The sequence below is a fragment of the Octopus bimaculoides genome, chromosome 1 (genome assembly GCF_046866305.1).
Source record: "Octopus bimaculoides isolate indiv1 chromosome 1, ASM4686630v1, whole genome shotgun sequence".
NCBI lineage: Eukaryota > Metazoa > Mollusca > Cephalopoda > Octopoda > Octopodidae > Octopus > Octopus bimaculoides.
Window position 1 is genome coordinate 92,394,792 of NC_142928.1, and position 15,464 is coordinate 92,410,255.

Sequence of the window (15,464 nt, forward strand, 5' to 3'; positions counted from 1 at the left end):
GTCTCTCCCCTGCCTGTCTGTCTGGGTGCCTGTCTGTCTATCTATCGACCTGTCTGTCTGTCTGTATGTCTGTCTATCTATCTCTCTATCGGCGTGCGTATGTATAAAACGAACGCAACATTTTCATAAATTATTTAGTTATGTCATTTGAATATACGTCTTTGTTTTGATGTAACCGTTTTGAAATGTTTAGTGATACTAACTCTATGTGACACACTAATATTAGGTAAAAACATGAAGAGAGATATACCGTCAGTGTTTGGGATCCGTGAATAAGTTGTTCCTCTTGCTTGAAGTTTAAAGAGATGTCCTTTCTATGCATTTTAATATTTCATTAAACAAAATGTAAGCAATCAGCAATTCTTCCTCTTGTATAACAAAAGCTGTGAACTTCAGTTCATCTTGCCTCTGAAAAATCAGTTTTCCTATTACGGCAGCTGTTTATCATATTATTTTCTTAGGATAAGAGATATATCTCATCTATCAATGAAAGGATGTTTCTGACGATGACTTTACTACATGCAATGTACCAGGTTTGTTTTAAAATGCTGCATTTGGAGTAGTAAAGAATTAGTGTCCTTGTTTAAACGCAGACAGAAATTTCTCCGCTACATTAAACATTACATAAGAAAATCAAACAATAAATGCAAGCATTGCATTCTATAAAAGACTACATCTGTGATTCAGTCTTTTTAATTGCTTTGCCATTTTTCAACTTTTAGGAATCATTCAAGTGGCCAAATTTAATCAAGATCTCTCCATGAGTAAGAATCTAGAGGCAGAGACTTCCTGCGCATTTGCTACTATCAAACATAATACACACCTTCGACAAATCTTCTCTATAACTACGATTGTCAAAAATAACAGTCCTATGGTTATGTATACGTAAGTCGCAATAGAACTGGCGAACGTGACATTAGGTGGCCGCACGAACTGCTAAATATACGTTCTAATCTCTCCGAAAACGAATTTACCATTTAAAACAGAGAGAAAACTAAACAATGTAGTCATATATAAACTATTCTTAAAGTAGGTAAATAATTTTTCAACGTCTTGGCTTTTTAAAACATTTATAGCTGCATTTTATATTCTATTAATTTTTTACAGATTGAATACACAGTTATAATGATAGCTACCAAAACACTTTTCTGTATTAAAGAATGGCCATTAAGTTTTAAAATATAATGAAGTTAGACAAATTGTGTGAGTGGATGTCAACGAATGAAAACCAAGTGTGAAGATATTGTATTATCTAACATGAGTTGTTTATAGTTTCTATAATAGTTCGATCAAAGCTTCCCTCATCAAATATAAGAAAAAATATGAAACAAGTGTTTGGGGAGCTACTTTAGTGTGTTGCAACCGAAAGCATTAATAGATTACTGTATTTGTACTTGTGTCCGGTAGAGATAGTTTCATTAGTAACAAGTTGTGCGGTGTGTCACAAATAGGATCAGCGCATGGTTTTGGAAACAAGAGAGTGTAGGTGTGTGAAAGACAAAAAAAAAAAAAAAAAAAAAAAAAGAAAGCTCACTGGTAAACTGGTGAAATTTAAGTAAGGTTTTGTCAGTGAAGCATTTTGAGATGTTCTTTTTTTTTTTTACATAAAACGGCAGTCTCTTTTTAGATGGGATAAACCATGTTCAAGAGAATTGGTGAATGCATGGGGGAGAAATAAAAAAACTGTGTATGTGTGGTCATAGCAAAACCATTAGGTACAATATGTGCGTGTGTGTGTGTATGTTTGTATATATATATATATATATATATATATATATATATATATATATATATATACATACATAGTTGGAAATGGATGCGTGGCGTTCAATTAAATAATATAAATAGTATTTATGTATATATACACACACACACATATTATTTATATTATTATTTAATTGAATGCCACGCATGCATTTCCAAGTCAGTTTATCTTAACCTTGTTGATGCGACTCTACTCCATACTGTTTCCTCCCCTCTTTCTCTTTTTGCTTCTCTCGTTGCTCACACGCGACTATCCTCCATCATTCTTTTCCTCACGTGACTATCTTTCTTTCATGCACGGACTTTCTAAGGACTGGACGTCTCCTATCTCTCTCTTCTATCTTTTCTCTTTTCAAAGGACATATTTCTCTCAGCGTTCACTATTTTGCTCCTCATTCAGGTTTAACGACCCTCCATGTTTGTTTTTGCGCGGTTTCTCTGTATGTCTCTACTGCCTTGCTTTTGTTCCTAATGTTGACCCTCCACAAATCCAAAATTTTATTTTGGTATTTATGGGAGCAACTGTCATCGAAGACTCATATTGTCGTTGATTGCTCGAACTGGGGAGTAGATAGAGAGCCGACAAGTGATGAAGGGTCATTCTTTGTATGACTTGTCCCATTTTTTCTCTCGTTATTTGGTTATTTAACTCATTTGGTATCGTATTGCATGTGGTTTACTGCTGGTGACGTCCTGTACCCATATATATATATATACGTGGGTGCACTCACACACATACATATTTCCGACAAGGATATGTAATCCCAATGTAATAATCCATATCCATCTTTCATATATCTATTACGAAATGTTAATCGATTTTTATTTTTATTATTTCAGTAATGTAATACAGAACAAACAAGGAGACTTACATACTGTTTGAAGTTAAATCATTGATGCAAGGAATACGTAAACGAAGCATGCTGGATACCTACGATGACACATAAATAACACAAAATATCTTGATATTCCGTCGAATGATATTTCCCATTATAATACTGTTCATATTTTATTTCATATCTGTCCCTCTATGGTTCTAGTTTCTGAAATTAGTTGACAAATAAAAAATAAGATATATCTGTATGTCACTAAGATATATTAATTAGTTCGATACAGAAAACTATATGCAAGTATAATTTAATGTCCATCGATTAAAAAATCAAAGAACATGCCTGCTTTTATTAAATATGAAAATTCCTCAAAATTCTCAGAAGAAATGTTGTACGAAGATAACTGGGAAAGTTCAATTATAAATAATACCGCTTACCAAAATATCACTGCAAGTGATCTATATAAGCTGCTTCAGTTGCCATTGGAGGCCCACGAGTGCATGCTAGAGCAACTACGTCTTCCTAAACCACCCGGTAAGTATATTTACACATTATTACTATCTATTATTGAATTCACAGAAATGTTGAAAAATATATTAATGAAATATGATATTTCCGTTGTCGACCGGCTTCGATTGTTTAGGTAAGCATGATTGGTACATTGATTAGTGCTAGTCATTCGATGCTGGTAGCAGATCAGATATTTTGTAAATAAATAGCAAAATAAATTTTAGAGGTGGAAATCAGCGATTGTTAATGAATTACAAGTAGGCAACCTGACAACCTGACAGAATCGTTAGGACGCCGGGAAAAATGTTTAGCAAAATTTTGTCCGTCTTTATGTCCCATGTTTCAATTCCAGACGAAGTCAACTTTGCCTTTCTTCACACACGCGCGCGCGCATTGGGTCATCACTCAAATAATGTGGTTTTTAAATTGCATGACTGAAAGTAGGAGCGAGGCGGGATAATATATCTGCATGAACTTGCTATAAAAAGCAGGTAGTAATTCTACCTTATTCTTATTCTTAATGCAAGTTTTAAAGAGTGCAGTTCGATATTATCAGTTATTTTTTCAAAGCTATAATGGAAGTGACAAAGAGGCATATTCGGCATATTTTGCTTTATGAGATCAATAAAGGCAACAACGTAACGGGAAGTGCAAGGAATGTTAATGCAGTACATGGGGATCGAATAATAAGCGTAAAGCAGTGTCAACGGTGATTTCAGAAATTCCCAGTCGGAAACTACAGCTGAGAAGACGAGCCTCGTTCTAGAAGATCATTAGAGCTCAACGAGGACGTACTGCAAACCCTGGTCGAACAAAATCTCATCATAACTGTTGATGAAGAAGAGAAGCTTGGATTTGTTCATTCAACCATTCATCGACACCTATCTGCCATCAGAAAGGACAGCAAATTGTGTCATAATGTTCGTCACAAACGTTCCGAGTTTAATCGCGCGCAGAGGATGAATGTGCGCTCTTCTTTGTCGTCACGTCTCATGAATGAACCTTTTTTTAACCGAATAGTGACTAGTGACGAGAAATGGGTTCTCTATGAAAATGTCAAGCGCCGAAGACAGTGGATAGGGAAAGGAGAAACACCGGCACCCCACGCTAAAGTAGGTCTTCACCCAGGTAAAGTGTTGTTATCTGTTTGGTGGGATATGAATAGTACTGGAGGAGTATTTTTTCGTCCCAGACAAGTGAATTTTGGAAGAGGGACCTGGCAAACTACCAGATAGATGGAAGATCATTGTAGAAAATGAAGGAGAGTATACTTTAGATTAAAATAGAATTTTGTTTATCTTGATTTAAAAAAATAAAAGAAGTATAAACGAATCGCAATATTTATGGAATACCCAATATATATGATGATTGCCTCTTTTTTGCAGAAGGTCATCTCTTGAATTAATAAATACTGTCAAGAGATCTTATATGACTAGCATGTCCTGCTCTTGACAAAGAAACTCTACTATAGATCTTACAAATATTTTAAAGCAGAAAAGTGTCTGGGATTGTAGTTAAGTCCGGTCTACGATGTGCTCGTTTCAAGATAGATTCTTCAATTATTCGAGCTTCATATGCTTTACATCTATTGTAGATAATTTGTTTTCAAACTGATCGATCTTGCGTCATCTGCCCACCAGTCTTCAACTTTCACATTAAGAGCCTTAAGGTTGTTCTTGATAGCATCCCTAAAACGTTTCGTAGGTTTATGTCTCGGACGTTTGCCATGCTGCAATTCCCCCTAAAACAACTGCTTTGGCAAGATGTCGCCCTGCATCCTAGCATGTTGCCCAACCCAACGCATTTGATTGTGTATGAGGATCATTTCAATACTGGATGTGTTAGCTTGCTGAGGAACAACGGGTGTCTGGTGTTAAAGACTTCCATTTGATATCTTGTATCTACCTTAGGCAAGTCTAATGGAATCATTCTAAAGTCTTGATGTGGCGTCGATATGTCGCCCAGGTCTCAACGGAGTACAGGAGGACCGTTAAAATACCAGATTCATAGATGCTAAGCTTGATTTTGAAGGCGATGCTTCTATCAGACCACACACGATTTTCAAGTCTTCCAAATGCTTTCCTGGCTTTTTCAATTCTCAGGTTTATTTCAGAATCATGGGACCGAATATATATATATATATATATATATATATATATATATATATATATATATATATATATATATATATATATATATAAAGATAGATATCCTGCGTTTGAGAATTCAAAGTCACTTCCTTAACTTTCTAAGACATCTCAACGCTTATATATATATATATATATATATGTATATATATATATATATATATATATATATATATATATATATATATATATATATATATATATATATATATATATATATATATATATATATATATATATATATATATATATATATATATATATATATATATATATATAACTATCTATCTATCTATCTATAGATAGATAGATAGATAGATAGATAGATAGATAGATAGATAGATAGATCGATCGATCGATCGATAGATAGATAGATAGATAGATAGATAGATAGATAGATCGATCGATAGATGGACGGATAGATGAACTGACAGCCAGCACACACATGTATATATCCAGGGCATTTGGGCTAAATTTGACAGTTAACATAATAAGAAAAGAAAACACAACATTCTATCCAACCTTAAAAGCATATAAAAATAGTATCTAGATTAAAGTTGGATGATAATAGTTTACACAAACTAGCCGTCTTCAGCTACCACCAGATATTCAAGACGTCTCCGGAATACAGTTCATGCCATCCTCGTTGGGTTCCTGGGAAGACTTTCGAACATTTACTTGATCTAGACCACCATCTCGGCGTTGGTGTTGCAAACAGAATGGTTGGTGTCCTGAATCGCACCCCAAACATGAGATTACAGGCAGGAGAATTAGGAGGCCAGAAATTAAGGCTGGTGAAGTATGAACATTTCTCCAACGGCCACATACTGAATCCTGAGATGAAACCTGCTGCCTCGTATAGTAGTAGTAGTAGTAGTAGTAGTAGTAGTAGCAGTAGTATATATATATATATATATATATATATATATATACATATATATATATATATAAGCGTTGAGATGTCTTAGAAAGTTAAGGAAGTAACTTTGAATTCTCAAACGCAGGATAATACTAATGATATAGCCTGGACAGGATAAGCTACCTCTATTTTGCAGAAAACAGTGTTGGCGACCAGCTAAAATACAAAAATGGGACAAGAACGCATAATATCCAGACAGTTATGTGATACAAAAAGGAGACAACAAAACATCCAGACAGACGATACAAAGAAAACAAGGACGGGTCATTCGAAGTTTTCAATCCTCAGTCTAATTCCAGATTATCTTTGCAATTTCGGCTGGTTATACTCGAGATTGCTCCAATTTCGCCAGCCCCAAGGAAAAACTAACCTAAGAGCATTAGATTCCTTGGAAGAAAGCAGCGAATGTATAACGAAAACAAGGACGGGAAAAAGAAACGGAGAAATGTTACACAAATACAAATTCAATAACAGGACATAACAACAGGTGTCTTTCGACTGAGGACGAATTAAATTAAGCTGGCTTGTATGGGAGAAAAGCCTTACGGCAAGGACATATGATTTGACAGGCACAGGGAGGAATATAGATGTTGCACGGATGGTAATCGAACCAAGAAAGAAAGGCAGGCTTGGCCGAACACCGGTCATGTGGGGAGAGAAGAGAGAGAAGCAGAGGCAGAGGGACAGAAAACTTAAGAAGGGGGCGAGAAAAAATGAAAGGGACACAGTGAAGTGGAAGAGGAGGCCAAGAAATGTGAGAGAGGAGGAACGAAAGAACGAAGAGTGGAATGAACGAAGTAAGTGTGAAAGGGCTGATAGAAAGAAAGAAAGGATGAAAGAATAGCAAAAATATTAGAGTCGTACAAAATTTAAATAGATATATATATATACTTACATATAAGAGACCGAAGTGTAGGTACGCCGCTATATTTTTAGATATAAAAAATACAAAAACGGGACAAGAACGCAAAACATCCAGACAGTTAGGTGATACAAAAAAAAGGACAAATATATATATGTGTGTGTGTGTGTGTGTGTGTGTGTCGTAACGAGTTATTTCACATAAAACCCTCACTTTCCCTTGGCTAGGCATCGTATTTTGTGACATATGTCGTACATTGATTTACCGTTTACTTGAGCTGGTTGAGTCACAATTTTAGGAAATGATGGAATAGCGATATCGTTGTTACAATTTTATTTTCCTGGTTTGAATTTGATGATATTTCCATTTTTCCCAATTAAGCCAATGCTCCAGCGACATTATTTTCTCTGCTTTCAAATTTTCAAACTTGTTTACGCTTCAAGCTATAACTTTTTTTATAGTGTTTCTTTTTTTTGTATTCGTTCGTATATAACTTGGATGTTGTATTTCTTTTAATGTTTTTGCTACAGCTACTGTGACGAACACATCAGTCATCTGCCTCTGAGACAGTCGTTTAGCAATGCATAGAAAAAATGTAAATAAATGTCAGTAGAACGTGTAAGTAGTAATAAATATCTAATGACATATATACATCGTAGTACTTGTTCTAATATTCTGAAGCTCTATGGAGATCATAATAAAAGAAATAAAGAACTTGCTCATTTTTAAAAATTATTAATGATAATGATGATGATGATGATAATAATAATAATAATAATAATAATAATAATTTACACAAGTGCGAAGGATGAGGGGGACAGTACAAAGACTGACATAAAGTGTGGGTGTTTACATATTATGGTATTATAAAATAAAAAAAAGTATATACAGTGTACATTAGAAGAAGGGAAGTATACATAAGCATGCGACACTAGAAAAAGAGAGGAAATAAGCAAAACAAAAAAGTGAGAGTGATGGGAACCTCTGATACAGGAAGGCCTGTAGGGATAATCAAAGAACCCCACCATCTAAGATCACCCTGAATACCAAGGACGAGAGCTCTTTCCAACTACTTTCTTCAGACTTGCAGCTCTACACTGAGAATAGTACCATATACTTTTGCCATTTTCGCAACTTTCACCCACCTTCACATAAATTCACTTGAAGGCATCACCTCCATCTCCACCCTCATTTTCCTTTACAAGTAAAACTTGTAAAAGTCGAGAGGCCTTTACCAAAGAGGAATATTTCTGTCCTCATTCCTTTCAGCCTCGGCCACCAGACAGCCCCTTTCGCAACAACCACCAGCCAAAGGAAAACTGCCTTGCCAGCTCGATTAAAAGGGGGCGGCGGGGTATTCCTCATTATGGACTCGGACGATAGACGGATCTGTCCTACATGCGACAGCAGCTGTTCGACATCACTCCGCATTAGAACGCGTCTCTTCCATTGGAATGAGTCCCTTCCATTTTTTGTGAGACCTTCCAATTCAAATGGCTAAGATAGAACATGACTCAAATATAACGATGATAATCTATGAAGAGCGAATTTCTCTTCTAATTGATCCGTCACGTTCATTTGATTTCAGGAATGTGAAGAAAGAAGATGAAATGTTAAAGATTACAATTCCTTAAGATTTGTGATTTGCGATGATTTGGAAAATGAAATCTATGAGGGTTGTGCATTAAGTAATTAGTTGTTTAGGATCTGTCAGGAATGACATAGAGAAATGGTTAAAGAACATTTGAATTGGATCTTCCGTAGTGCTTCCACAGAAGCTTTCCTTCTTGGAAGATATAAGGTATAGAAACAGTATTTTCTTAGAGGTAATCATCCCTTTAAGAGGTTAATATATCCTCTAATTAACTTATATATATATATATATATATATATATTACAAATTAAAAGGGTAAAGGATTATCAATTTATTAAATAATAAATCAATTAATAATTAATAATTTTTACCAAGCCCATCGGTACGTAAGCACCATTATTGGTGGAGGACTTATTTAAAAGCTCATATATATTTATAAACATAATTAAGGGATCAGCAAATATTTGCTTCACCATATACCGAAGTTCAGAAATAGCAGCTAAAAAAACTCAGAATCCCACAGATAGCATCACTTGTAACTCACAAAGGCAAAAACAAGAAGAAAAAAACAATGAAAACTAACCATTCCGAAGGTTAACTGTAGACGCGTTTCTGAATTATGAGTGATACTCAATTTTCTTCATCAATACGGTATTCCAGCAGTAAGTTTACTGCAGTTAACCTTCGGAATGGTTAGTTTTCATTGTTTTTTCTTCTTGTTTTTGCCTTTGTGAGTTACAAGTGATGCTATCTGTCGGATTCTCAGCTTTTTTTAGCTGCTATTTCTGAACTTCGGTATATGGTGAAGCAAATATTTGCTGATCCCTTAATTATGTTTATATATATATATATATATATATATATATATATATATATATATATATATATATATATATATGTGTGTGTGTGTGTGTGTGTGTGTGTGTGTATATATATATATTATGTATGTATATGTGTGTGTGACTGTGTGCGTGGATGCGTGTGTGGGTTTGTATACTATGTGGGCGTTTGTGTATATGTTTGTGTATGCATACACACACATATGCTAGCAGAGGGATATGAACTATCAAGTGTAGCAATATTCATGCGTACCCATAAACATATGCATGAATATATGTATATATAAAAGGCAGGCTATGTGTGTGTGTGTGTACGTGAACGTAATTTATGCACGTCCACAAATTAGCATGCATGTCACTCCAATTTTAGGACGACAATCGTCATGACCCTAGCTGCATTTTCATCAGCTTTTTCTCTCGGAGGCACCCGCGTATAGCTGTAAAAATAGATTTTCAACCATAACTTTTACCAATTTTGAAGTTTGCTAACATGGTGAAGTGAACGTATGCGTGTGAGAGGGAGAGAGAGAGAAATTGTGTGGTGGTGTATGTGTGTGTGTGTCTGACAGAGAGGGGGAGTGAGGGAGAGTTAAAGATTGTTTGCCAGTGTCTAACAAAAAAGAAAGTAATGAAAAAGTGGGATAGGGAGACAGAAAGCGTCTAACGACAGAAAAGGTAGGCGTGAGTAAGGAAGACGGAGTGTCAGCATAAAATGCTTTTTTTTTTTCTTAAACATGAGATATAATTTCAAATATAGGATGTTTTTGAAAGACACTATATTTTATAATGAGATTATATATACTTTCTCATGCAAAAATTAAAATATATTTATTTTAAATCATTCATTTATTTTAAATCGTTCATTTTTCTCCCCCCTCTCACTCTCTGACACACATACATACTACTTTGGGAGCGAAATAGTTTTGTTTATATTTCATGCCGAAGAAAAAAGTTTATTGACAATCCATTTATTTAACAACAATGAAACAAAGAGATATGTAACAATTTGTCAGTGAATTACACAATATAAATGGATAACATTTCCGCGGCTTCCACCACACCCCAATCCATTTTTCGGACCACAAATAGGGTTTTGTAGCATATTAGCAGGCCAGGATAGCTGATTCCACGCGAAAAATCCGATTTATTATTTTCTTAGTGAAAATCGTGCGAGTGTTATCTAAAAATTTAGCCGGAGTTTTTCATGGTAAATTTGAGATTTGAAAAAAAATTTTACCCATATTCTTAATCTCCGTATTTTCCCCGTACATAGAAAAATAGATGGTGAAAAGATCAATGTGTGAGGGGAGTGAAATTCCGAGGATTTCAGCACACTGGTGGCAGGCATCCATTTTGGAGAGCCATGCTTTTCACATGGCCAACTTTATGTGGCCCGCTCCCGTTTAGGTTGCAGAACCGCTCTTTTTGTGTATGCTTCTCAGGGCAGAACACGCAATGTGGTCTATACCGACGTTTTATAGACAAGTTGTCGTTGCAACCGATATGGTTATAAACAGTGATCCGGAAGCATTGGCCGGTCATATTCTCAAACCATGGCAACAGGACTTAAGGACTCTTCCTCTTTTTTATTGGAAAATGCTGACTTATCCAACAACAATGCTCACTCGGCCGATATCAGTGATTGGCTAAGATGCTCATAGAGTTAACCTAGAAGGGACAGGCACCTTATTTTTTGGATAAGGCTGTTGGTAAGTTTTCCTAAGTTACTCCAATTCAGATCCCCAATGCAAACCTTCAGGTCAACCTTCTCCTATGTAGATCTCTAATGCAACTTTAAAAAAAAGCAGTCAATGAGTGGAAATAACCGATAAACTAATTCCTTATGGGATTTTCCAATCAAATTGCTAGCAAACCATTTTCAGCCAAACCAATTTCAACGGATTTCGCTCAAATCTGATGTCGATGTTACTTATTTTGGTTTTAAATAAAGCACTTGATCACTTAATAATCCTAGCTTAATCCCGGGCAACGCCGGGCTATACTGCTAGTGATAACTATATTTAAAATCACTCGCTTGTGTACAAGAATAAGCAATCAGGAAGGGATACAAAAACACAAAACAACTATACATACGTAGGTGGATATACGTACATTTAGAACAGTCGTCTATGAATGCAGGAAAACATAAAAGATATATACATACATGTACAAATATAGCTATATAGTAGAATACACAAATAATGTGTGGTAGAAAAAGTAGCATGTATGTATGCTTTTTAGTCGTATGTTTGTATGCGTTTAAGAAAGCGTGGACAAGTACACTTGCTATTGTTAGACGGCAAAACTACATAAATATATCACATACGAAAATATATTAGAAAGACCTATATGGAGAATAATATATGAAGTTTTATAAACAGATAACAATGGTCTTTTCTAGTCATTCGTAAGTTATCTGACATCATGTGTTGTTTTTTTGTGGGAGTAGAAGATGATATTTTTATTTTTTTATTTTATATTTTTATATTTTTAATATTTTATTTCCGATTTGGTCTCAAGTGTTCACATATGTGTTTTATGTACGGATTTATGCATACGTCATTATGTGTTTATGAATGGATCTGTGTCAATATTCAGTTTATTTCAAGATTTCTTGCCAACAACAACATCAGGGTATTTTTGTATGTATGTATGTATGTATGTATGTATGTATGTATGTATGTGTGCATGTATGTAAATATTTATGTATGTGCAGATTTGTATGTTTTATGTATGTATTCTCATGCATATAGTTGCATATCTAGACATGCTCATATATATTTAAATGATAAACTTCTGAAAAGTTTTACAGATTTTACAGTTCAAGTGATGGATTGAATCTGAAGTCTTTGAATTAGCTTTCTTCTTTCTGGTTTTGAGAAGCCTAATTACTCAAGATTGTTATTTAGGCAGTGTGTTACATATCTCAGGGACCCAACAATTACAGGTATAAACCTGAACTTGTAATCTGGATAGAGTAACTGTAGATTTCTCAGTAGTTCAGCATAAGTATTCTCTTTTTTATTTATCTTCAACTTTATGTTAACATCAGCCAGGCAGCTAATTTCCACAACTGTGCACAGTTTCTCTTCTCTATCCCAAATCATCATATCAAGTCTGTTGTGTTTACATTTTATTGAAGTCTTCACTGGTACATTCCACCAGTGTTCCTTTTCATTATGATTGGCTATAGCTTCTACCATATTGTGGGATCTTATTTCTTTGTCCTCGGGATTATCCATCGACAGATTTTATTATAGAGAGTGTCTTAGCTACAACGTCATGTCTCATCGGTAGATAATACCATGATGACATTTTGGGACAACTGCTTATGCTGTGTGAAGTCCACAAAGTCTGCATCGGTTGTCACACTTTAACAGCTCTACCTGCATCTCTATCTCTTTTGTAAATCAGGTACTTTGTTGATATTTCCTGTTCCTGGATTGCAAACGCATTACGCTTCTAAGTGGGAGCTAGTAATCCGGCTAATTGGTCCGTGATAAACTGCTTCGATGATTGAAGTCACTATCAACACCATGCTTCCTAGTAACATATCCATGCATAGTCTTCTGCTCATTATAGGCTCATCTTTTCATCTGATGATACGTTGCGGTAGAGTCATGCGAGTTCTTTGGACATGTATTCTAGGTTATCAGACAAAGAGTGTTGCTGAAGGAGCTGCTTTCCAAGTCTTATGATATTATCATCTTCATGTATGCAAACTTGGTCGAGGGATGCATTGCGACACTTGGTGGTTAAAAGATGTTGCTGGAGGGATACGCCGCGATATTCAAAGGATTTTGGATCGATGTTAAGCTTCTTCCTACTTATTTTCGTTTTAGGTAGAGGCGGTCTACATCACTGTGTATGTGGAAAGTATGTGTACTTTTGAAAAAATTTAATTGTAGATCGATTTGATTATTAATCGAATGGTCTTTTTTTAGTTATCTCTTTGAAAATATAGCCACGAAACGTGCGTAATCATTTTTATCCCATTTACTAGTTATTCTTTTATGTATTTTATTGATATTTAGAATAAGGTTTTTATGATATATTTATTTTCTAGAGGGTATGAATTACATTCTTTATTATTGAATTATTTAATAGTCGTTGTTTATTTTATATATATATATATATATATATATATATATATATATATATATATATATATATATAAAATAAACAACGACTGTTAAATAATTCAATAATAAAGAATGTAATTCATACCCTCTAGAAAATAAATATATCATAAAAACCTTATTCTAAATATCAATAAAATACATATATATATATATATATATATATATATATATATATATATATAATATAATATATATATGTATATATATACAATAATAAGGGCAGGGAATCGTCAATTAGTAATAGAATTAATAATTAACAATTTTCCCAAGTAGTTCAGTATGAAAAAAACCTTTATCGGTAAAACCATTTATCATCATAAATATACAGGGATTAGCATTGAGTTGCTTCTCCAACATACTGAAAATTTAGAAATAGCAGTAAAAAAACTACTGATTCTAAACTACAAATTTTTCTCTAAAGGGATGGCGATATTTATGGCACACATAGAACAAAAAAACTGGAGGGAAAAGCAAAAACAAACGTGCCTTTAGTTAATTGGATACGACGTTTCGCGGTTAAGAGAATGAAATTACTCTATTCATTCTCTTAACCGCGAAACGTCGTATCCAATTAACTAAAGGCAGGTTTGTTTTTGCTTTTCCCTCCGGTTTTTTTGTTCTATGTGTGCCATAAATATCGCCATCCGTTTAGAGAAAAATTTGTAGTTTAGAATCAGTAGTTTTTTGACTGCTATTCCCAAATTTTCAGTATGTTGGAGAAGCAACTCAATGCTAATCCCTGTATATTTATGATGATAAATGGTTTTACCGATAAAGGTTTTTTTCATACTGAACTACTTGGCAAAATTGTTAATTATTAATTCTATTACTAATTGACGATTCCCTGCCATTTGACTGCTATTTCTAAATTTTCAGTATGTTGGAGAAGCAACTAAATGCTAATCCCTTTATATTTATGTATATTTATATCTTTCTTTTCACTCCAGCCGCTGTGAAGGCAAAACGAACTACTAGCGTTCTACCTCAGATTTGCGTTTGGCCGTACGGCTTTTGAATGTTGTTTTCACTGTCCATTTTTTCCTGTCTTGGTTTGTGTTTGCCACCTTGGAATCCTCTGTGTAGTTGGTTGATCCACTACTCAGGAAGAGACTATTCTAGAGTACGTCCTGTCTGGTCTTCGAAACGTCTAGATAGAATAGAGACAGCTGATGAAGGGATATTCCAAGGGGCTTTCCGTTTTCCTATGTGTTCGTTCCGTTGTCTGTAGTTTATTGTTCTAACGTCCTGTACACTGATATGCATGTATATACACATGTAGATGTAAGTATGTACATATATGTGTGTATACATGTATATATATTCTTTGTATTATATATATATATATATATATATATATATATATATATATATATATATATATATATATATATATATATATATATATATATATATATATATATATATATATATATATATATAATATATGTATATATATATATATATATATATATATATATATATATATATATATATATATATATAATATATATATATATATATATAATTATTATAAGATCTGGTAATTAGTCATATATTAATATATTAATTAATATCGATTAATTATCAAGGGGCCAGCACATTTAAAGAATCAAAGAGATTCAGAAATATTATCTGCAATCTCAGGGGATTTGTTGAGAACTTTTTAGGTCTTAATAGACACAAAATGTGATCTATTTCTAGCGCATTAATTGTCCACGTTAGTGGTCGACGTTATTTTTTAAAATGTACCTTATATATATATATATATATATATATATATATATATATATATATATATATATATATATAATATATATATGAATATATATATATATATATATATATATATATATATAT

General features: G+C 33.8%; 1 protein-coding gene across 1 annotated transcript in view; it reads left to right on the forward strand.

Annotated features, from left to right (window-relative positions):
- The window catches only part of LOC106874534 (corticotropin-releasing hormone receptor 2), a 392,683-nt gene that overhangs the window by 190,441 nt on the left and 186,778 nt on the right, over positions 1-15,464 (forward strand). The window contains exon 2 of the mRNA XM_089353968.1: positions 2,605-3,128. Coding sequence (XP_089210094.1) covers positions 2,933-3,128 — 196 coding nt within the window. The 5' untranslated portion in view covers positions 2,605-2,932. The remainder of the gene's footprint in view (positions 1-2,604; positions 3,129-15,464) is intronic.